Source organism: Falco biarmicus, chromosome 3 (genome assembly GCF_023638135.1).
Source record: "Falco biarmicus isolate bFalBia1 chromosome 3, bFalBia1.pri, whole genome shotgun sequence".
NCBI lineage: Eukaryota > Metazoa > Chordata > Aves > Falconiformes > Falconidae > Falco > Falco biarmicus.
Genome location: NC_079290.1, coordinates 57,279,135 through 57,302,996, shown reverse-complemented (window position 1 = coordinate 57,302,996; position 23,862 = coordinate 57,279,135). Strand labels below are relative to the sequence as shown.

The 23,862-nt window shown below is 40.9% G+C and overlaps 1 protein-coding gene across 3 annotated transcripts; it reads left to right on the top strand.

Annotated features, from left to right (window-relative positions):
• Window positions 1-1,023: 1,023 nt before the first annotated feature.
• On the top strand, window positions 1,024-23,190 carry THOC1 (THO complex subunit 1). Of its 3 annotated transcripts, XM_056330047.1 has the most exons (22): window positions 1,024-1,180; window positions 2,106-2,179; window positions 2,284-2,344; window positions 3,783-3,849; window positions 4,920-5,038; window positions 6,353-6,401; window positions 6,909-7,004; window positions 7,292-7,374; window positions 7,912-7,985; window positions 8,565-8,673; window positions 9,806-9,937; window positions 11,930-12,030; window positions 12,200-12,266; window positions 12,424-12,474; window positions 13,097-13,167; window positions 14,025-14,048; window positions 14,480-14,575; window positions 15,488-15,553; window positions 18,793-18,876; window positions 19,104-19,251; window positions 20,737-20,815; window positions 22,714-23,190. In XM_056330047.1, the coding sequence occupies exons 1-22, from the start codon at window positions 1,088-1,090 to the stop codon at window positions 23,007-23,009; spliced, it is 2,040 nt and encodes a 679-aa protein (XP_056186022.1). In that variant the 5' UTR covers window positions 1,024-1,087; the 3' UTR covers window positions 23,010-23,190. The 3 variants fall into 3 exon arrangements, with proteins under 3 accessions (XP_056186022.1, XP_056186023.1, XP_056186024.1); XM_056330048.1 differs by lacking the exon at window positions 14,025-14,048; XM_056330049.1 differs by lacking the exon at window positions 20,737-20,815 and having other exon boundaries at window positions 22,714-22,893.
• Window positions 23,191-23,862: the final 672 nt, after the last annotated feature.

Sequence of the window (23,862 nt, the reverse complement as noted above, 5' to 3'; positions counted from 1 at the left end):
TAGACCGGTTTGTTTAGTGCTAGTCACACATCTTGAGGGCCATTTATCACCAGGATCGGCTGGCGGGCTTAGCCAAGTATCAGGGGTTTTAATAACAGTTGTTGCTTAAGGAATTTCAGCACTGGTAAGAGAAAAAATGGGGTGGGGTGGGCTTTTTTGTTTGGTTTTGGATGTTGTTTTTTTCCAGAAGGAAAGGCAAGTCAAATGTTTCTGCTTGACAGCAAGAAAGAAAGTATGATCAAGAAGCGGTGTGAGAAAACAGCATCTCCAGTCAGTTTTGAGGTGCTCTTGAGAGCCCTAGAAGGCTGATGAGGAATGCATTTGGGAGGGTTGGACACGACAAGGCAAGGGTTCCCAGCTCGTAGCTGCAAGCTTGGACATGGGAATGAAGATGAGGCATCCCAAGCCTGGAAATAAGACCATAAACAGCCATGTCTGAGAGCCATCATTTAGGCTAGCTAGAAAATCTGGTCTTTAAAGGAGCTGAGCCACACAAGAAGAAATTTCACAATAAACGTTTGTTCATTTTTGCAGGGCTATTGCAGACATTTACCAGTGAAGCAATGATTAACCTCCCATTGACTCAGACGGAGGTATCCATTGGATGTTGTTCAACCTGTGAATTGTTAGCACTGGGGTGATTTTACCGGTGATATACAAATTCCTATTTATTCTTCCTTCAGTGATACTTTGAAGGTGGTGGATGACTGTGGCTCTGAGGCGGCTGTCACAAGAAGCAACAAGCACATCTATCGCTCCCCGACACGTCAAACTCTTAAAGGCATTTTCACTTCGACAACATCCTACTGACAAACCCCGCCGGCTGCCGGCTCCTTCCCGCCTCCCTCTCACCGCAACGCGATGCCCCCGCCCCCGCCCCCGCCCCCGCCCCCGCCCCCGCCCCCGCCCCCGCCCCCGCCCCCGCCCCACTAGTCGCCTCCCGCGCATGCGCTCAGCCAGCCCCGGGCGGGAGGCGAGAGCGAGGCGCCGGCCCCGCCCAGGAGCAGGCGCGCCCCGCCCCGCCCCGCTCGCGCCGCTGCCGGAGGCGGGACGTCTCCAGGACGTACGCGGCGCCGCGCGGGGGAATATGGCGTCATCGGCACGCGCCGCGGAGCGCCGTTCGGTTGGAGCGATGTCGTCGCCGCTCTTCAGCCTGCCCGAGGCGCGGCTTCGCTTCACGGTGAGCCCGGCCGGCCCGGAGGCTCGGCTCGCCTCCCTCGCCGCCGCTCGGAGGGGGACGGGGCGCCGCGTCTGCGCGCCGGTGCGGGGCTGTGCCTCAGCGGCCGCCCGCCTCCCTCCCCTTCCGCCAGGCCTCGGGCCGGACCGGGGCCCGCGGGCCCGGGCGCGGCTCCCGCTGCGGAGGGGCCCGGGCCCCCTGTAACGAGCGCTTAAGGCCGTATAAGTTTGGGGACGGGGCTTCATACCGGCTCAACCCAGCCTGCCCACGGGAGGAGCTGCCGTTTAGTTTACTAAAATTAATGTAAAATAAAATGAAATTTAGAATATGGCGGGAATCCCGCAGCAAAACGACCGGTAGCGCGTTGAACTTCGCTCTTTTGCGCCTCTGCTGAGTTACGCTTTTCTGTTGCCAGAGCAGGCGGGGCTGGCTTACCCAGGCCTCTGGATCCTGCCATTTACAGCCCAGTCTGTTGGACGAGGGGATGGGGTTTACACAAAAGTGGTGGCGGCAAAGACACTTGCTCTGTTAGCTTGATTTCATTACAGGATATAGTAATTTTTAGACCGCCTTGTTAGCAGGAATCATGTCCCAGAACACTATAACCTGCCTGTGAGGCTGTGTCTGTGGGACTTGAGCCTGTTGCAGGTGCCGCACTGGTCGCAACGGTGTATTCCGTTGTGTTTCATTTAGCAATATTATTTTCACTGCACCGTTAGCCCAGGTTTGAGGTGTGATGCTCTGCTAACTCACATATCTGATTTGCTAGACATTTGTTATTTGCCCTACTTGTTACAAAGGTCTCTAAACTGACATACCATGTGTGGCAAATAGATTCCTTAGTATTTTGTCAGCTGTTAGATACAGGAAGAAGATCCTTTTGGTTTTGTACTGGTTTTGTAACTTTTCTTTCTTTACTTTTTGGTAGACATCCACCAGAGATGCTCTGAATAACAAAAGTATCAAACCATTATTGAACGCATTTAACCAGATTCCTGGGAGGTAAGTAAATACTGCTTGATCTTAGAGGGTGCCTTCCAGATAACTTTTAGTAATCTTGTCTGTAATAGTTGGTATTAACAGATGTGGAATATTTGCATTTGCAGTGAAAATGAAAAGAAGTGTACCTTGGATCAAGCTTTTAGAGTTATTGTAGAAGAAGAAATAGTAAGTACTTTAAACTACTACAGCTTATTTCTTGATAAAGCTCAAATTTCTATTTGCAAGCTAATGTATTAATTTAACAGAAACTTACTTTAGTATGAGGAAACGCTGTTTATTAAAACCATGAATTATGTAAAAGTTCTCTAAATAAGACTGAATATAGATGATCAGAGGAGATTGGTAGATATAACAGAATGGCAGTATTTTACAGATACCACACTGTGGTGAGAGCTGTTGACTAACCCTTTTCCAGCAGTTTTGTGTAATGCTTATGGAAGTCTATGTCTTAAAATTCTAGTTCATAAATATGCATTATTCTACAACTATACGAGTGGGGTGGAGTGGGTTGTCACTAGCATGTAACAAAGGTGCCTGTCAGCTTAAAAGAATGATGAAAGGAATCAAGTAATTTTTTTGTTGGTATTGCTTGAATGAATGAGCACGAATACAAGCTGGGCAGAGAATGGATTGAGAGCAGCCCTGAGGAAAAAGACTTGGGGGTGTTGGTTGACAAGAACCTCAGCATGACCTGGCAATGTGCACTTGCAAAAGCCAACCATATCCTGGGCTGCACAGAAAGAAGCATAGCCAGCAAGTTGAGGGAGGTGATTCTGCCTCTCCACGCTGCTCTTGTGAGATCTTAGTTGGAGTGCTGCATCCAGATCTGGGGCTTCTAACATAAGACATGGACCTCTTGGATTGAGTTGAGAGGAGGGCCACAAAAGTGATCAGAGGGTTAGAGCGCCTCTCCTATGAAGACAGTCTGAGAGAGTTGGGGTTGTTCAGCCTGGAGAAGAGAAGGCTCCAGGGAGACCTTATTGTGCTCTTCCAGTACCTAAAGGTTGCCTGCAAGAAAGCTGGAGAGGGACTTTTTACAAGGCCATGTAGTGATAGGACCGGAGGAAATGGCTTTAAACTGAAAAAGTGTAGATTTAGGTAAGATATTAGGAAGAAATTCTTTACTGTGAGGGTGGTGAGACACTGGGCCAGGTTGCCCAGAGAAGCTGTGGATGCCCCATCCCTGGAAGTGTTCAAGGCCAGGCTGGATGGGGCTTTGAGCAACCTGGTCTAGTGGAAGGTGTCCCTGCCCATGGCAGGGGGGTTGGAACTAGATGATCTTTAAAGTCTCTTCCAACTCAAACCATCCTGTGATTCCATGAAGGCTGACTGTGTGGGATATTAATTGTCAGAGGTAGGTGACTCTCACTACACAGTAGGTATTGTAGGTCTTTAATAGCCAGAAGCAGTCAAGAAATGTTGCTTGCTCAATAAAAACTTTATATAGTTAACTGATAAGTCTGATTTAATAGATTAATTGATGTTTTGGGGAGTTGAATGTCAATATTTGTTTTAAATATGCCTGCTTGGAAACAAGAGGTTTTGTTTTGTTTGATATATTTAGGTCAGAATACAGGAGTTTAATACTGTTTTGTTTGTTTAGATAAACAAAGCTCCATGTGAAAATCTCCTGGCAATTATTTCTCTTGCTATAGGTGGAGTCACAGAAGGTGAGCACCTTTCTCTCAAATCTGTTTGTAGTTTTGGGGACCATTTAGGGAAATTTTAAAATCTTGATTTTTGTAAGTCATCTACAGCAGTTAGTTTTTATAATATGTGGCCCTCAGACTAGTGGTTATTAAGCCTGTTTCTCAAGAGTAATGAAGTATAATATAATTACATTCAGTTATATATGTAAAATTTGCGTTGGAATCTTATTTGGTTTGCTTTCTTTTTTTTTAATAAAGGAAGTTGCATGGTGTTGGTTGCAACATAATTAGCATTTTCTGTCTTTGTCCATTACTGTAAAATGTTTAGAAGCTGCCCATCATAATTTCAGAGATGAGATCACTGAGGTGGATAGGTTAAATGACTTGTAGGTTTCTCTGTCAGTTGCTGGCAAGGCCAGAAATAATTTCCGGATATCTGCGATGGTCTCATAGTACTGACCTGTCAATACACAGCTGTTTTTTATGTACTTGAATCTGTTTCTGTAACTGGCTTTTGAGTCAGTAATCAGTGCGCTAATCTTTTCTGAAGAGGCTTTCATGCTCTTCTCTGTGTTTATTTGTTCACATGACACATTAAATACTTGCTTGTTCTAGTAAGTATAGCTCAACTACATACGTGTTTTTTGAACTGTAGAATAACAAGACCTGTGATACTGAGGCAGCTACCAGGCTGCAGACCGTGGCAGACAGACTTGGAGCACTGCTTTAGCTGTGCTTTACTTGAGGAAAAGACTTCATGTGTGTGTTTAGTGTAACTAGATTTAGAAGTTGACTTGCAGTCTGCGAAGAGATGCAATGTTGTTTCAGACTTTGAGGTTCTCAGAACAGTGATTCTTTATTTTTTGTTTTACCTTAGTGCAAAGCTCTTGTAAAGCTCATCTCCGTACGTGTACATACAGAAATAGCTTTAATGGGAGTCCACACTTCAGCCCAAGCTTTTTGTTAAGATTTGTAGCAACCCAGGAGAACTTTTTTTCTTTGTTTTTTAACATAATGTCCCTCAACTGCCATGCATCTTAAATACATTTCAGTTCAAATTTGCTGAATAAAATATTACATGTTCCTCACAGGTATCTGCACTGCATCAACCCCTTTTGTGCTTCTGGGGGATGTTCTGGATTGCCTGCCTTTGGACCAGTGTGACAAAATTTTCACTTTTGTGGAGAAAAATGTTGCTACATGGAAATCGGTAGGTGTTTCTCTAGAATGTGTTATAATTGTGCCAAAGCTTCTGTCGATCTGAACCATTTTTACACAGATTTTAACTGTTTTTGCATCTCTTTGTGTTAGAATAGTAACGTTGAGCACGTTTTGTTCTGAGGCTTGAAAATGTCTGGGCAGCAGAGGTCAGAAAGTGAATAATAAAAGAAATCATAATTTTGATTGATCTTTTCTTTCTAACTCCTTTCTCCACAGTATACAGTGGTTGTCATATTTAGAAACTGTAAATTTAACTTCCCATGCACAATTCATATGAGTATACGAATCATATATGTAGATATGTATCTCTTGACATATTATTCAGCTTCTTCCTCAGAGTCGCAGGAGATTCCTGCGTCTTCAATTTCCAGGGAAAGAAGACTCCTTGGTCACTTCCTTAATGAGCTTTCCATTACAGGACTGTAGCAACAGTGAATATATTGCCCTAAAATATTTCTGCTCTTGAGTAACATTTGGTGTTTTGAGGCCTGTATGAGGGTTCTGTGCTCTTGCTGTGCCATGGTGCTGTAGCAGGAGAAGAGCTGCTGTGACAGGCTGCTGAGCTTCTTGTGCTGCAGGCGCTATTAATTACAGGGAATTCAGAGTCTCAGGCAGAAGTCCTAACCTGCCAGCATTTTAGTCCAAGATCATAAGAAGTCTTCAATCTTAGTGTCCTTGGCTTGCTCTTTGGCAGTACTGCCAGGAGCACAAGTGTCTGCAACTCTATAGGTAACACCTGAAAAGCATTCCGGTCTCTCTGTGTGTTCCTAACTTGAATTTCCTAACCACAGCTACCTCCCATAGGCCTTCATTCATGCTGTTCTGTTTCAGATAACATTGTGTCCCCCAGTATATTCACAAACTGTCCTTTGTCATTAATTCAAGTCTCTATCAATTTCTTTCTCCTGCTGCCAAATTACTACTACTGTGAATGCTCTGAATCTTTTGTTTATTGCTCTTTGCTTACATCTATAAAAAAATGCATGGAATAATAAAGGTAATGAGTGTAAATAATTGTATGTTACAGGGGAAAAAATTGGACTTTGCTCATACAGTTCACTGTCACGTGTTTTTCTGTATGGAGACTGGATTGCAATGTTGTGGTTTATGCCTTCTTGGAATTTGTGGGACTGTTTGTTTTATATTGCCTTTTTGTGAAACCTGCCTCATATAGGGGGAGATACAGATTTGGAGTTAACAGTTGGAATGACTCATACTTGCTTATGGCTTGTGATTGGATTAAAATCTGCTCAAGAAGGTTTTGTGATCTCTTAATGATCTAAATACCTTTACTGCATTTCAGAATACATTTTACTCTGCAGGGAAAAATTACTTGCTACGAATGTGCAATGGTAAGTTGTAGTTTTTCGGGCGGGTGGTAGGGAATTAAAGAACTCCCTATCTCAGCAAATGAAAGTGAATTTAATAATCTGATTTACATTCAGATGTGTCCAATATGTAATAAAGGTAAAAGGCAGATCACTCAGCAGATATTCATGAGTCTTGCTTATTAAAGTAGAAGTCATTCTGACCTTAGGGAAATCTCTTCATCAGTGGAGGTCGTTATAGAAGAACATCTAAAAATTTTATGGGCTTTGTTATTGCTGAGGAATATTAGAGGCTGTATTTGAGTAGGATTCATTTGAACTTATTTTTTATTGCTATTGAAAGTGTTAGGAGAATTGGTAGAATGCATTGATCTGAGGAAGTTACTAGCATTTAAATTTACAAACTTAGCTTTTACAAAGCTACCTTTCATTAGCTATGTAGGTCAGGTAACTAGCAAGTCTTGATTTCTAGTGCGTGAGAAATTGAAAGAGGGATAAATGTTAATATTCTTTACTCTTTACAATATTTAGACCTTCTAAGAAGATTATCTAAGTCACAAAACACAGTCTTCTGTGGAAGAATTCAGCTGTTCTTGGCTAGGTTATTTCCACTTTCAGAAAAGTCAGGTGAGATTTTTTGCATTTCATCACACTTAACATCTAACAAAGACTAAATGTGCTGAATCTTTTTAAGTTTATGATGGTTGCAGACTAAATTCAGTTGGAGAAAATTACGTTGCACTTTTACCGTAGTTCTTGTCTCTACCATTGATATTCTGAGTGACTCATTTGTTGTGATTTCAGACACAAGTTTTGAATGCTATTTCTGAGAATTTAGTATCAGCATCTCATAAACTAACTGAACAGACTTATGAAGGTCACAGCTTCTAAGACTGACCCTTTGTTTTTCACAGGACTTAACTTGCAGAGTCAGTTTAACCTGGAAAATGTCACTGTTTTCAATACCAATGAACATGAGAGCACTCTAGGACAGAAGGTGAAAATTCCTTTGTAATTTTTCACTCATTCTGCAGTAAATGTCTAAGATTCTTTGCACAAAAATGGGCTACTATGCTTAATATGTTATTAATATATTAATAATCTATTAATAATATGAACTGTATGTTCATAATTTGGTTGTCCCTCTTCAAGACCAAGCTGCTGATTCTGGCAATAGGCATGTTACCTGGTGTATTAAACTGTGCAGACTTGGAGGGGAAAAAAGTCCATTTGATTGTGAGGGATAAACACTGTGACGTAATTACTAAGTTTCCCCCGCAGTATACAGAGGATAGACCTGCCCCTTCAGCTTTTTTCAAGAGAAGTCAGGTTATCGTTGCAAAGTGTAGTAAGGTGTTAAGACAGGAATTTGGTGCACGTTTTACTGGAATAATACTTTAGAGATTTTCTGAATTACCAGCGTAATCTTTCTGATCTAAAGCGTAATAGCATGTTTAAAATAAAGGACATGGTGACAACTGTATGCAAATTATAGTGGCACTTGTATAAGTTTTAAATTATTTTTTCCTGTTAGCACACTGAGGAGAGAGAAGAAGGAATGGACGTAGAAGAAGGTGAAATGGGAGATGATGAAGCACCAACCAGTTGGTGAGCTTACAGCAAGTTTAAAAGCTGAAACAACTTTATGAAGTGAAAGTAAAAAATTGTTTGGGAAATACCCTTAAATGCTGTATTTGGAATTTTACTTATCTCCTGCCCTCTCAAGATTAAATACAGCCTAGTAGAGAGAAATCTACAGAGTTATTTGAAGAAGTTGTGTACTCTATCTGAGAACTGCTGTTCTCTCTTTTTGACAATTTTCTGAATTACTTAGCAGAACAAATTTTGTCAAGATGTATTCAGGGATTCTGGCTATGTGCTGTACATGCTTTTAGGAGAAAAAGCTGTGCTCCTCTTCATTCCCCAGATAGTGAAAAACTTCTAAGATCCCTTTTTCTTACTATTTTTACTTTTGTGGTGAGAAGGTTACAACAGACTGGATGGAAAATTCTTTTAAAGAGACAAATTCTGGAGTATAGATTTCTCTGTAAGGGCTCACTACTGACTTATTATTTCACTTACAAAATGAGTAATATTTTCTGAAATTGCACATTCCTGGGCGGACTCAAATTGAATATATCTCTTTCAATATTGTTTGTTGGTTTGTGTTTTTTTTTTTCCCCCCAGTTCCATTCCAATAGATTATAACCTTTATAGAAAATTCTGGTCACTTCAAGATTATTTTAGAAATCCTGTGCAGTGCTATGAGAAGGTATCATGGAAAACTTTTCTTAAGGTAATCTTGAGTTCATGTTTTCAACCATTCAGCCCAAGTGAAAATCACCATTTACATGAGTAGGAGAGTGACTGTGTAAGCATGGAACAGTTCAAGTCCTCGTGCCATTGAATAATAGTGCACAAAGAAATGCATTTTGCTGTTTTCCAAAGTGAATCTTTGATGGTAAACAGCATATTAAGATGTGCAGTAAATCCCCTAATAAAACTTGTGTTAGTCAATAACAGAAAGACATCGTATGTTACAACAATGTCAGACAAAAAGCAGAACTTGTGGGTTTGGGGTTTTTTTCCCCCGCAGAAGATAATACCTAGACCTAGATCATAGAGTTGAATAGTCATACTGATCCCAGTGGGATCCTAAAGATGATAGGTTTCTAATGAAGCAAATCTCTTTATAGAAGCAATGACTCTAATGTCCCTTTCAGCCAGCTGTTTCAGTTTTGCTTAATACGACTGTTGAGGATAATTTATTGCTAAGCTACTGTGTCTTCACAATTTGTCACTGTTTAATAGCAAGAAGCCTTGTTTTTAAAATTGTCATTCTCTGTGTTCTGGTATTAAGATGTAACATCTGCTCAGACATTCTAATACAAATCTAGTCAATGAGGTCTACATTCCCGAAACCTCGTGTGTGGTTCAGAGAAACTGGACACAAGGTCAGGCTTAAATCTTTCAGATGAAATTTTTGAGATTTTCTTCATTGCAGCTTTAAGACTGAATTGATTTTAAGGGCAGTAGTGCAAATTTAACTCTCACTTATGTGCCTTTTTGTATGTATTCTGAACAACTTAAATTGGGTTTGAATATAGCACTGTTATCATGTGGACCTTTTTTCTTCATAACATCTAAACAACAAAGCAGTTGCACACTGTTCACAACCCATAACATTGTTTTTCTTAGTGTATTTTAAATACTCCAAATGATAAGATATTCTGAAATGATAAATAACACTTTCACTGTCATTTGTGGTGTTCAGAGAAACCCTACGTACTGGTGGCAAATGGGTTGTTTCAGCTGGCTGATAGCAGGTTTACAATTGATTTTACTTGCTTGGCACTAAGTCTAGTGTAAGTTCTCTTTAACTACAAAGTTTTTGTATTATTTTGATGTGTTAAATAACTGTTTTATAGTACTCAGAAGAAGTTTTGGCTGTTTTCAAAAGTTACAAATTGGACGACACTCAGGCTTCCCGAAAAAAGTTGGAAGAACTAAAAACAGGAGGAGAACATGTATACTTTGCAAAGTTCCTAACTAGTGAAAAGGTACGTGATTTCTTTTTTCAGAGTCGCAGACTAGTTGAGACTGGAGGGAACTTGTGTCTAGTTCAGTCTCCCTGCTCAAAGCTCTCAGCTAGAGCATGCTGATCAGTGTGATGTCCAGTTGGCTTTTGAATGTTTCCACAAGTAGAGACTCCAGAGTTTCTCTGGATATCCTGTTACATTGTTTGATCACTTTATTTAGATAGATTTGTTCTCTTCTTTTTTATTTTATTCTTTCGTTGTGGATGGATTGCCTCTGTTAATTGGTGATTCAGGGACTTTATTTTGGGAATAAAAGTCTGCAGTAAAGCTGGCATACATTATTGTGTTTGATTTGTAATGTTACATTTAGAAAGGGAAGTTAAAATAGAGTAAGTATTTGAAGATCTGTTGCTTTTTTTATTGCCTGTAGAATTACATTTTCAGAACTTGGCTGATGATGTGCTAACTATATTTTTTGCCTCATAATGGTCTTGTTTAAAATTGCTTTGAAAAAGATCTTGAGAATTTTTAATTCTGTTCATATTAACAGAATTAATTAACAGAAACCTGCCCCTTAATAGCTAAACAGCAATAACAGCTATAAATTCAAACTAGTGCATTCCAATCAAATCTGTTATCTTGAACCCTTCGGGCCCCACGCTGGGTGCCAAAAAGGACTGTTGTGGTTTAACCCCGGCTGGCAACCCAGCACCACGTAGCCGCTTGCTCACTCCCCTCACCCAGAGGGATGGGAAGGAGGATCAGAAAGCAATGTAAAACTCAGGGGTTGAGATAAGAACAGTTTATTAGGTAAAGCACAAGCCGCGCACGCAAGCAAAGCAAAGAATTCATTCACCACTTCCCATGGGCTGGCAGGTGTTCAGCCATCCCCAGGAAAGCCGGGCTCCATCACGCGTAACGGTTACTCGGGAGGACAAATGCCATAATGCCAGATGTCCACCCCTTCTTCTTCCCCCAGCTTATATACTCAGCATGACGTCATATGGTATGGAATACCTCTTTGGCTAGCTTGGGTCACCTGTCCTGGCTGTGTCCCCTCCCAGTTTCCCGTGGCAGGGCCCAAGGAACTGAAGAGTCCTTGATTCAGTATGAACATCACCCAGCAACAACTAAAAACATCAGTGTGCTATCAACATTAACATTGTTCTCACATCAGAGCCAAAACACAGCACTGTACTAACTACTAAGAAGAAAATTAACTCTATCCCAGCGAAACCAAGACAGTCACAAATACAATGCTTTATTGAGTTTAATTCTCAAGTCGTCTTAGTTTTGGAATAATATGTACCTTTAACTTCTAAATGTATGCATTAGTAGATGAGAGAAAGCAAGTTTCAGTGCAGCATAAGCCTTTGACCTGCGAATAGAGAATTTTAAAATAATATAGTATAGAAGGTGTAGAACTGGTTGCTTAATTGACACCCAAGAGTCAAAGGCCTTTTTCATTAAAGGATCTGCAAATGTTCCCTTTGTGTGATCTATCATAGTGCAGCGTATAGGGTAGCAACTGAGCAGTGTATCACTGCGCAAGTGTTGATGAGAGTGTATGCTGCTGCGGTAGCTGAACCCTTACGTTGGAGCCAGCAGTTCATAGGGAAGGGGAGCAGGCTTTCCTTCAGTTACTGAAATACTTGAATAGTTGTTTTTCCAAATTCTTGTTTGCTTCAAAGTGATGTTCTTAAATCTAGCAGTATAAAACTAGTTAAACAAAAAGCTAGGGATACAAGGTGGTTCCTTGTGCTTTTAAGAAATTGATTTCATTAGAAATTTTGATACTTCTTCCTAAATTGTGCTAGATGACAGTTTACCCATCTTAGTACCTTATGAAATGCTGTCCGGAAAGTATAGTTGATACTAATAGAGCTTCTCTAATGACTTACCGTAATCTTGTAAAAATAGTCTCCATTGGGTTTATCTGAAAACATCTGCTGAATTTTTTTCACTTACACATGTTTAATCTCCTTAATGTGTAATTTTTTTGTTGTTGTTTAGCTGATGGATTTACAGCTGAGTGACAGTAACTTTCGCCGACACATCTTGTTGCAGTATCTAATATTATTTCAGTATCTAAAGGGACAGGTCAAATTCAAAAGGTAATATGGAACTTTTTTATTTTGGGGATGGAGAGCTAAGAACTTGGAGATAAACCAAAATACTTTGAAAGAGTTTGTCTCCTTGTTCTCGGGTTCTTGTGAAACTTGCAGAGCCTTGGATTGGTAAACATCCTGTGTTTTTTGTTGTGTTTCTGTTTTTCAATTCCAGTTCAAACTATGTTCTAACAGATGAACAGTCTCTTTGGATTGAAGATACTACAAAAGCAGTGTACCAGGTTAGTACAGTAGATACTTTACAAAAATTACATGGAAGAATATTTACCATGTAATATTATATCAGCCACCTTTGAAGCAGTAACCACCATGTTCTTGGAGGTTTTTTTTCTACATACTCTATTATTTTCTAAATTTTTTTCTCCCTCCCAATCATAGCTTCTTTCAGAAAATCCTCCGGATGGTGAAAGATTCTCAAAAATGGTAGAGGTAAGTACTTTGGTGCCTGTCTGAACAAAGTATATAGCATGTAAAAAGGCAGTGTCAGTTTAAACTAGCTTTTGGAACATAGATGTTGTATCTGAGAGAACTTTTATCTCATCTCTGTAAAAAGATCTCATAACAGCTTTTTGTTTTGTAGTCATGGTTTTCCCATGTTTTCATTATTGTGCTTTTCCATTTCTACCCAGGAGAAGGAAAAAATGTGCACGTGTAAATACAGGAGACATTGGTTATTGGGAAAAAAAAATATTTAAAAAGTCTTTGCAGAAAGGAGTGCTGTGCCCAAAGACATGGGAAAAAGATGCAAGTGAAATTAACAAAAGTTGTTTTCTTGCTTTCCTCTTTTCCTTTACTTTGGCTCCCTCTATTTTCTTGTTTAGAGAAGGAGAAATAAAGCCTTTCCCACATTTACTGAAGAGAGGAGATACACTAGGTTTGAATAAACTAAACCAGTTGTCTAAGATAACACTGATGACCTTCAAAATAGTGGCTGAAATACACACACTAGAACAAAGTTTTCCCCTTAGTTTTAATAGCTCAGTTAAAAATTTTGAGGTCAACTTCAAAGATTATTATGACCCTAATAATGTGCAGTATTATGTTTCTCCAGCATATATTAAATACTGAAGAAAACTGGAATTCATGGAAAAATGAGGGCTGCCCAAGCTTTGTGAAAGAAAGGTAATTCTATTATGAAGTAGAAGCTTGCTGCTGCTTGTTTGAAATGCTGGTGCAGCTTTGGAATATGTACCCGTGGTGTATGAACGTTAATGTTCTTTGCATAATGTTCATGCAGCTTTGAGATTTGTATAGTTGGATGTCCCTTCTGTGTGCAGAAGGCTCTTTGATTTCTGCCAAAAGTCTTAAGGCTTCATTACATCAGTGAAGAGGTGGTTATGAATGTGCAGGGTCTCAGGAGAGCATTCCTCACTGTCTCATACCAAGAATCCAGTGACTGAGGAGACTGGAGCAAGTTATCTCCCATTCTGCCTTCAGCAGACGCTAGGTTGAAGAAGTTAGTGCCTGAGTTTCCCATATACTGCTTTGCATTGCCTCTACTGAAGCTTTTGGCGTTACGGCTTTGGGTGGGGCGTTTTTGTGTAACGATTCTCCTCTTATGCACTTTATTAGGTTTGCCACTTTGTGGTGATTGCTTACCTGAAAGGAAATTATGATTAGGTGGCTTTTGCCATTGAAAGGTTTCCTGTGTAATTAGTTACTAACTAGTGGCAAAACTTGAACTTTGACTCCATGTGTCTACTTAACTATCTTGAGGTTGGTGACCAAACATTCCTCTTCCATCCTTCTTCATTCTGCACACAGACTGTAGCCCCTTTGTGGTAAGGAGCATCTGTGTCGTTATGCCTTTGCAGATTTCCTTTTATGAAGTGATCAGGTGGAGCCACCTCTTCATGACTTCAGCTGTTTGTGAAAAAGGGGGAGGGGGACTGTGAGAAGAGAGAAATTACTATAGTGGGCAGGTGGGGGGCAAGTAAAATAATGAAATTTGACTTTTACGAATGTTCTGTCTCCTTTAGATCTCAGCCAGAGTTTCAGCTTGGGTAGGTCTTACCATAATCTCAGTGGTCTGGGATCACCGTGATCTCTGGGGTCTCTGATCCCATGAAATCAGGTGCACCTGGGGAAAGAGAACTTGCAATCATAGAGCAGATGATCCCAGCAGCAGGGTAGAGCATACTTATGTGCTGCTGGCATAAATGTGATTTGCTTCTTTTTCTATATTGGGACTTTTATGATCGACACTTAAATTTGTGACTGAACTAATTTTAATGTCTGGCAAATCCCCTTCCTTATCCTTACTTTACATTCTCTCTCTCCTCTTCCCTTTGCCTCCTTCCACTCCTAGAATCCCAGTTCTTCTGAATACTTCCATTACAATTTAACCATCTGAAGTGAAATGGCTTGATTTTGTTCTCTACGCATTTCTCTACATATTACTGGTTTGATACTAAAGGGCACTTTTTTTCTTTAGACCTCCTGATTCTAAGCCAATGAGGCCTGTGAGAAAGAGGCCAGCTCCAGAGGACTTCTTAGGAAAAGGACCAAACAAAAAAATCCTTATGGGGAAGTATGTTGGAATTTTTTTTCCTTTACAGGGTTTCTGGGGTTTGGTTGGTTAGTTGGTCTGGGGGGCTTTGTGGTGGTTTTTTTTGCCACTGACTGTTTTTTGTAGTCAGCATTTTTAAAACTTCCTTGCTTTAGAACTGCTGGGAAAGAACAGCCAAGGGATATGTCATTCTTTTAAAACCTGCAGTAGGCTTCCTTTCCTTACAGTCATCTCTTTAGATCCCTTTTAAATGGTCTGTAAGTTACAGGCTGAAAATCAGTGGTTTGTACTTGTCGGATCAGTTTTTACGCTGTTGTCCTCTTCCTGTTTTTGCTTAAAATGTATGTGTGCCGTGGGTTTTAAAATAACATCTACTAGTATTTTAGCCCTGGGGCAAAAAATTCTTGATACGTTCCCTCCAGTAAAAGTGCCGTATTTTGCATGATACCGAGTGCTGCGTTTTTCCACTTCCTTCTTTAGAAGAAATGAGTCTTTTCATTGTAATGGTTTACCCAACCTAGATGTAGAAATTTTAACCTTGTCTTGAGCTTCAAGACCTCGTACTGAGTGTTTTGTAAAATGTCCCTTCTGAAAGAGCAATAAATTACTTCATTTATCAAAACAAAATGGCCTGACCCTAGCTAATTTGGAAGGAGAGAGTTTTTTACTGTTTCTTACCGCAGATCAGCAAGAGATTGTAATAGAAATTTAATACATAATTTTCCTGATTTGCAACATCGGATGCGATTTCTGTCTCTTCTAGTAATCCCTAAGATGTATGTATTACAAAGTTTGTGTGGTGTGCTTTATTATAAAGGCTCTGGGGTTAGAATTTCTGTAGTGTTGTTTCACATGTCTCTCTTTGAACGATGAACATGGAGTGATACCAATGATGAATGTGGAGTTTGATAAGTGTTTTGCCTCTCTTTTCAGTGAGGAACTGACCCGCCTTTGGAATTTATGTCCTGATAACATGGAAGCTTGTAAATCTGAGAGTAGGTAGGTACGCCATTGTCTAAAGCTAACTTTAAGCACTCTTAATTACACACAAGATTACAATTATAAAAAAATTGGCATAAGGAAAGTATATAAGATGGTGTTACATGGTATGCCATTTTGCTGTGTGTTTTGAGAGAATTTGGTTGTATGAATCTTTGTCTTGAAATCTCCTTACAGTTTTCTTCACTAGTGTTTATGCTTTGAGGAATATTCATTGCTTGGTAAAGTAAAATCTAATCTAAAAACCAGATGGAAACTTCCATTTGGTAGAGCGTGATTATGCAATTAATTACTTTATATAATAAAGGAAGGTTGCCAAGTGTGGCTCCAATGAGGTTAGCATGCCATTTGGCTGTGATGTTCAAGCAGGCATGTGTGTTGAGCAATACTAGATAAGAGGTAATTGGTTAACAGGCATTGTTTCAGTGCATACCGGATCTGCTAGTGGTGTAGACGTAGAAAAATACAATTATTGATTAACCCTTCTGCTTGCACAGTTGTAGAAAATACTGAAAATGTACTTTCTATGTAACTGTCTGTCCGTTAAAGATAGCGTGTTCCCTTTTTGTGCAGACATGGTACCTAGTTTGAAAATCTGGAAATGGAATGAGACAGTTCCTGAAGAGAGCTTTGCTAGTAGTGGCTGTAAAGGCTGGGTGCCTGGGGGGAGGTGCTAGCTGTGCAGATGTCCTAAGTAGAGGAAATGCTTTTCCAATTGCAAGTTTCATATTTTTCTTCCAGCTCCTATTCCAATTGCTTTTAGAGACCAAAACTAAACAAATGGAGATAAACCAAGAAAATGCATGCCATGGTAAACGGGAAAGAGAAGATCCAGGGGGATCTGGATTCAGTACCAAGTTTTATTGTAGGTTTTGTGACTGAATGTGGTCAAGTGACTGTAACTTTTTGCTTTGGTCCCTCGTGTCTTCATTCAAATGGGGTAATACTTCCTTACCTGTCGTCTTTGTAGATAGCTGTTCTTGGGTTAATATAGCAGGTTTCAAATCAGATGTGGTTTTAAGATGCTGGCTTTGGTTCCAGTAGTCAGTGATACTACACTTAAACATGCATGGGGCACTGCTTTCATGGCCCAAACATGTTTTTCAAAACAAAATTAAAGTGAATTTATAGACCAGTGTGCTTCCCCCCTTCCCCCAACTGATCGCTAGTTCTCTTGTAGAAACAGATGTGTCTCTGTCAAACGTTAGGTAGGAGAAATACATGCCATTATGAGCCTGCTTTGCACCACTGATAATCTTGGCTCACAGTAACCTACAGCTCTTAAGTAATCTGTATTGCTTACTTGTAGTCTTCAAAGCAGCAAACTGTCCTGATCATTGTGAATATTATTTTTGTTATATTTTTAGGTCGTTTCCTTATATACTGGTTTGAATACCTTTCAGAAGCAACCGCTACCTGTTCTAAGAGCAGAAACATCAGTCACCTTCTTAGTATGTCCCGTATGAACCATCAATACTGTCTTTTAAATCACAGAACAACTGAGGTGGGAAGGGACCTCTAGAAATCCTTGCTCAAAGCAGGCTCAGCTACAGCAAGTGGCCTAGAACCTTCCCCAGTCAGGTTCTGAAGGTTTCTCCAAGAGTGGAAGTTCTGCAGCCTTCCTGGGCAATCTGTTCCAGTGTTTGGTCACCCTCACAGAAAAGTTGGGGGACATTTTTCTGGTGCCTAAGTGGAATTGCCTGTATTTCAGTTTGTGCCAGCTGCTGCTTGTGTTTTCACTGAGTAGCACTGAGTCTGACTCTTCCTTACTGCCCCCATCAGGTATTTACTGCCCCTGAGCCCTCTCTTCTCCAGGGTAAACAGTCCTAGCTCCCTCAGACTCTCCTTGGGTGTCAGATGTTCCGATCTGTGCACAGCCTTTTGCATGGCCCCGTGTCTGTTCTGGGGAGTCCAGAACTGGACCCAGCACTCCACATGTATCTTGCCAGTGCTGAGTAGAAGGAAAGGATCGTCTCCCTTGACCTGTTGGTAACCCTCTTAATGAGGCCCAGGGTGTCACTGGCCATCTTTGACAGAAGGACGCATTGCTGGCTCGTGTCTGCGGTGATGTCGTCCACCAAGACCTTTTCTGCAAAGGTGCTCTCCAGCCAGTCAATCCTCAGCCTGTGCTCGTGCCTGGAATTGTTCCTCCCAGGCAGGACTTGGCATTTTCCTTTCCTGAACTTCATGACATTCCTGTCAGCCAATTCCTCTGGTCTGTTGAGGTCCCTCTGGCTGGCAGCACAACCCTCTGGTCTGTCATCCACCCTTCCCAGTTTCACAGCTGAGGGTGCACTCTGTCCCATGGTCAGTAATGAAGGTGCTAGCTAGTACTGGCTCTGGTATTGAGCCCTGGCACACGCTAGTGACAGGCCTCCAGCTGGACTTCATGCTACTGATAACATCTCTTTGAGCCCAGGAGTTCAGATGCTTTTCAGTCCACTTCAAATAAATAAATTTCTCCTGATGCCTGTAGACTTTGGATCTGTATTGAATGTACTTTAACTGAAGTACCTTCAGCAGAAGGTACAAGGATCACCATGGGGGATGAAATGGACACGTTTTGAGCAAGTTGGGGAGCCACTAAGATGGGATCATTAATTACAACATTAAGCTGCCTAATACTTCCCCCCCTCTAAAATTAGTGATCATAAATAATTGAAATTGTGGAGTAATAGTAGTGTTGCTTTCTCTGGTAGCAGATGAAGCTGAAATGGCGGGGTGGGGCGGTAAAGAGGTCGTGTTTTACTTGTCTTGTCCTGTCCTGTCAGATTGCACAGAACTAACAACCGTTGTAGGCTTCTGAGCTCTTGTGAGCTGTGCAAGTGGCAGCATGTTTCTAATGCAGCCAGTCAGTTGTTACAGGTATTTTTATGAAAGTCTCATTTCCTTATTACCAGAATTCTTGTCTTGCATCCCATACTCTTTTCTTCGCCAAATGCTATTGACAGATGCTTGTGTCACCTTCTGGTATGGCAGAAGGTTTAAATGCATATAATAGGCAGTGCTAGCGACTACTGGTATGCTTCAGTGGTTATACAGTATATAATTTTATAGCAACATGTATCAAACAGATTCTTTGCTTATTTGCAGTCATTAAATTTGAGTAGGTTGGGTTTTGGTGTGCTTTTTTTTTTTTTTCTTCAGTGAATAAGCTTGAGATGTGTATGAAGGTGTTGAAAACCAGCTATTTTACAGTAGATTGTGAGGACTGTTAAGCTCCTTAATTTATTTTTTAGGGAATATATGCCAACGTTGGAGGAATTTTTTGAAGAAGCTATTGAACAAGCAGACCCTGAAAACATGGTTGAAAATAAGTATAAGTATGTCAGTCTTTCTTGTGTTTCACTTTATTTTGATCTCTTTTTATGTTTGGATTGTTAAAGAAAACAGACTGTTCTCTGCATTACTAATATCTGTGCAGGACTCCAGTAATGTGCCACAGATTTATAAGTTTGGACAGTGATATTAATTAGTAAACGCCTCGCATCTTTTTCTGTGCTTTTATAGATGTCAGATGGTTACCGACCAAACTTGTATTTTATTACAGGGCTGTGAACAATTCTAACTATGGCTGGAGAGCATTGAGACTTCTAGCACGCAGAAGTCCCCACTTCTTCCAGCCAACAAACCAACAGTTCAAGAGTTTACCTGAATACCTAGAAAACATGGTAATCAAATTAGCCAAGGAGCTGCCTGTAAGTAATATTATCCTATAATAATAAATGTGGAATTCATTTAACTTCCTGCTTGTCTCTCTGCAGTCCATTTGGTACGTGGGGAGGGAAGGGGCAAAAACACATGGGAGAAAAAAAAACCTTGTACACTAAAGTAAAAATTACAAATAAAATTGGTCTAATTATGAAGATCCCAGTAACACCAACCTGAATAATAACATTGACTAACCAAGTAAGTGCGGAGCTCTGCCTTGTGTTCTGTGAAAAAGCAGCTGTGGCAATCCCATTGGTAAGCCGGAATATATTTGTACCCAGCTACTTGGGTTCCAGGCTGCAGTGCAGACTACTTTTATTTAAGGTGCACGGTGGTGTTATGGCTCACGAATATCAGTTGCTGTGGCTACTGGTTTGGCAGTAAAAGGGGCAGGGTGTGCAGCCAGAGGTACTGTGCTAAGTGTTACCAGAGCTTTGCAGCAAGATTTACCAAAGCTTTCCTATCAGCTCCACTACTTTTAAAATATGTAAAGAAAAGTAGATTTTGTAGAGCAGTAAATTTAAGGCATTAACCCTCTGCACGTTCAATGGTACAAATTCGGGGTCAGGGACGGGTCTTTTCTCATTGCATATAAAGTGATCTCAGAGAAACTAACAACTGGGGAAAGGAGCATTTTCTAAACCTCTGAGTTAGCACACAGCCTAGCAATTACTTGCGGATGTGAACCCATGCTTCTGTGTTTGAGACCTTCCTTATCTGTAATGTGAAACTACTGAGATGTAAAGGTTGGACTGTAATATATAGCTTTTTTGTTTGTTCAGCCATCAGAGTTGACTAGATGCTAATAGCATTTTTAGAAGAAATACTGGGAGGGGAAAGCTGTTAATGTATTAAGGTATTACTTTATGCAGTATTCCTGGTGGTACCGCTGTCACGTGCCAAACATTACGGCAAGAAGCAAATACATAGGTAAGGCCTGTGATTGAAACATCAGAAAAGAGGAAGCCTTTTGTTCATCTTGGCTCATCAATAGCTAATTCAGAGAACAAAAAGTTTGTTGTTTGCATATTTGTTTGCCACCTTTAAGAAGCTGGAAAGTACAGAAAACTTGAGTGAGGAATAAAATTAGTGAAGAATAAATAAATAAATAAAAATAAATAAAAAAACCTTCCATCAGCCGTGGTATTATAGAAAGTTTGTTATTTTTTAAAGTAAGTAATAAAGCTAGGGATGTACTGCTTAGTTGTAGTTACTATGAAAAGGAGAAAATCCTGTGAAGTCAGTGAATACTTTCATTAGATTTCTATTTATTTTTTTTTAGTTAGTACTGTTTTATTAGAACACTTGTTACTGGTGGTTTGGAAACAGGAGGCTATAGGGGTTTTCTGGTTCTCGTATGGGATCATGTCAGGTTTTCCATTCTAACATACATTCCAGGGACAATCACAGAGCTGCAAAATTTCTCTTTAAACACAAAATTCATCCAGTGATGTTTAGTTCTGTCATTGTAGCCTCCTTCTGAAGAAATAAAAACAGGCGAAGATGAAGATGAGGAAGATAATGATGCTTTATTAAAGGAAAACAATGAAAGTAAGGTTTGCATGTTCTCAGTCTTTTCAGTTTCTCTCTTGATGTGTATTGTAAAAGTTGTGTTTTCACATCGTTTCTACTGAGGGTCACCAGTCCTGGCTACCCCAGCACTTCTGTCTTGAACCAGCATTCGTACCAAGAAGTGCAGCCTTTTCAGGACACAGGGCACAACCAGCAGCTCTCGGTCTTGTGGCCTGCAGTGCTGAAAGCATCCACTTTCATTAGGAGCTTCTTCCAACCTTTTTCCTGCTACGTGATGTATGTTTACAGTGTTAGTAGGTGTTTATAGCTAAAATGTCAGCATTGCTGTGTAAAAAAAAAAAAAAAAACCCAACAAAAAACCAACCAACCTACCCAAGTGTTCTTTCTGCCCTTTAATTGCCACGGGTAAGTGCATCCCTCTAGCCCCTGCTGGAGTGGGTAGTTATGGGACTTTCAGAAATGGATATATTCCAACTCGAAGAACTTTACGTCCTCTTCATTTAAAACATCTTAAAGGCAAAAGCTTCTCTGTGAGAAGAGCAGCCTTCCTGACAAACATCATCTCTTATTAATTCCTCTTCAAGAACCAGTCATTTCATTTTTGTACCTTGCCTGTGACCCTGATATGTCATGCTCCTACGTGTCCTTCCCTGTGTCCTGTGTCTGTGAATCTGCTGCCTTCCATCCTCATCCATGCCTTCATCTCCTGCGTGTTGTATCTCTCTGTGTTAGCCCTTGGATCCAGCATGGGCAAATGGGATATGCAGGGGTGTGGAAGCCACACACTGGGTGCTGCTGGCAATTTTGTTGAAAGCTGCTTCTGTTAGTGGAAGGCCTTCTGTGGGCCTCTGTGCATCTCTTCTGTTGCCCTTTTCCACCCAGCACCTGACCTTTCCCGCAGTCTCCTTGCCAGTAGTTAAGTTCTCTCCTCAGCTTAGCACTGCCTGACACAGCTTTCTTTAAATCTTCTCTTAAAGCAAAGATGGCAGAGCTGCAGTCCGCTATACACTGTTGTGCTTAGAAATAAGGAAAGTGGTCTGAATGCTTTTGTTGTGGTGGTGGTTGTGATCTTCCCTTCTTTCCCCTCAAAGCAGTGAGTTTAGCTCAGATAAATGAGTGTGTAAGTACTGGAGAGAAACTTCCACTTCATGCCATCTGGCTCTTCAGGTGGCGTGAGGGTGAGTTATTTATTAAAAATTAAGAATATTATCCATTTCTATGCATAAGCAACTTGGTCTTTCAGGGCTTTTCTTTAAAAGTATGAAAGAAACAGGTAGTAAGCCATAGATTGTAGACCATGATAAGCGAGAAATGTGCAAACCCACCTGTGTAATCACTGTAGCACTTGGCTTCTCAGCAGAGCAGAGTATTCAGTGGCTCTTATGTTGGTGCCAGAATGACAGAAAAATCCTTGAAGTACTGACTACACGTTAAATTACTGTCCTATTCACAGTCCTGCTGCTGATAGGAACAGGAGGCTTTAGTAACTCAGTGAAAGGGAAGCACATTATTTTTTACCTGGGTTAATTCCAAGTGATGTGACTAAAATATAAGTCTGACAGACACATTAAAGATCACTGTGTAATTTAATATTATAGTAGACTCATGCATTGAAAGTTGCAGGCTGCCTGTCAAAATCCTTGTTTTCATTTGGAGCAGGCAGTTCAAATGTACCTGAGGCTTTAGCAGTTCTCTCTCAACTTAAAAACCAAGATTTTCTTTATCTTGGGCAAGAAGGGAGTCTCCTGAGACTCAGGCAATACATCGGTTCTCGGAGCTCGAGTAGGCTTTAACAACTGAAGGAAAGGTGTGAGTCAGTCTGTTAGTAAATAAATAGCAAGCTTAAAATGGGGCCGATCAGGGAAAGTATGGGGACTTTCCCTGTGTCTCACTGATTCTTTCTCTTTTTATTCCAGGTCCAGAGGTACAACGGGACAAAGCCATGACGGGTGAACAAATAGAGTCATTTGCCAGCAGGCTTGGGGAGCAGTGGAAGACCTTGGCCCCCTACTTGGAAATGAAAGATTCTGATATCCGGCAGATTGAGCTGGACAGTGAGGACATGAAGATGAGAGCTAAGCAGCTGCTGGTTGCCTGGCAGGATCAGGAGGGCGTACATGCAACCCCTGAGAATCTGATTACTGCTCTGACCAAAGCCGGGTTAAGTGACCTCGCAGAAAGCCTAACCAATGACACTGAAACCAGCAGCTAACTCGCTTCAGATGCTAACTCGTCATTTGGTTTTGGTGGTGGTGGTTGGTTTCAGTTGTGACTGTTATGGTTGTTGTCGCTAATTGTGAGCGTTTTGTTTATTGCTGTTACTATTGATGCTAGGTAGCATTTTTGATAGGTATTTTATGTTCAATAAACAATAAAACTTTTTCGTAATGCTGTTCAGTTATCCAGATTTTCTGAGAAAAGGATTACATCATCCTGATTCGGAAAGAGGAAGCTTCATCTTGGATGGTGGAAAGGTGAAAGAGAGGATGGAGTCAAGGCAGCTTTAGGAGGATTTGGCATCAGCAGCGCTTGGGTCACTCCTGTTGGAGGGAGCCAGCTGACAGTGTAATGGCCTGCTGTCTCTGTGTGGTTTTCAGAGCGGGGGTAGGTGCGAAGGGCTTCCGAGTCATTGTTTGGGGTGGCAGGGAGCTGTAGACCATCAGAATGTACCTGTTTGTTTGCGTGTCAACTTTTGACAAAAAAGGGTTGTGGTGGAGATCCAAGTCATAGCATTCCCTGTCAGTGAAGAACTGGTGTCCTCAGGGGTGCTGCAGTGTCTGCTGGTGTGATGAAGAACTGGTTTCTCTCTGGAACTTGACAGTCAATAATTAGGGGGGATCCCATGCCTGGCTTTTATTAGTCATAACTTTAGTCTCCGCATGTGTTTGGCTACGTAGGAACTCCCCCGAGTCACGCATGGTAAGCAAGGTAATTTTTTTGTTCCAGTTCGCTGTGAAATGACAACTGGTTTCATGTTAAGGATATGGCTATCTGTTGACGGGTACAAGCTGTTGCATGTAGCTCAACGTTTTCCCTCAAAAAGTGGAAGATTTTTGTGGCGTTAA

Excerpts from the sequence above, each read along its gene's own strand:
- THOC1 (XM_056330047.1), top strand. The coding sequence starts at position 1,088 with ATGGCGTCATCGGCACGCGCCGCGGAGCGCCGTTCGGTTGGAGCGATG. Across the intron at positions 9,938-11,929 it reads AGTTCCTAACTAGTGAAAAG|CTGATGGATTTACAGCTGAG; the intron begins GTACGTGATTTC and ends GTTGTTGTTTAG. Across the intron at positions 19,252-20,736 it reads AATTAGCCAAGGAGCTGCCT|CCTCCTTCTGAAGAAATAAA; the intron begins GTAAGTAATATT and ends CTGTCATTGTAG.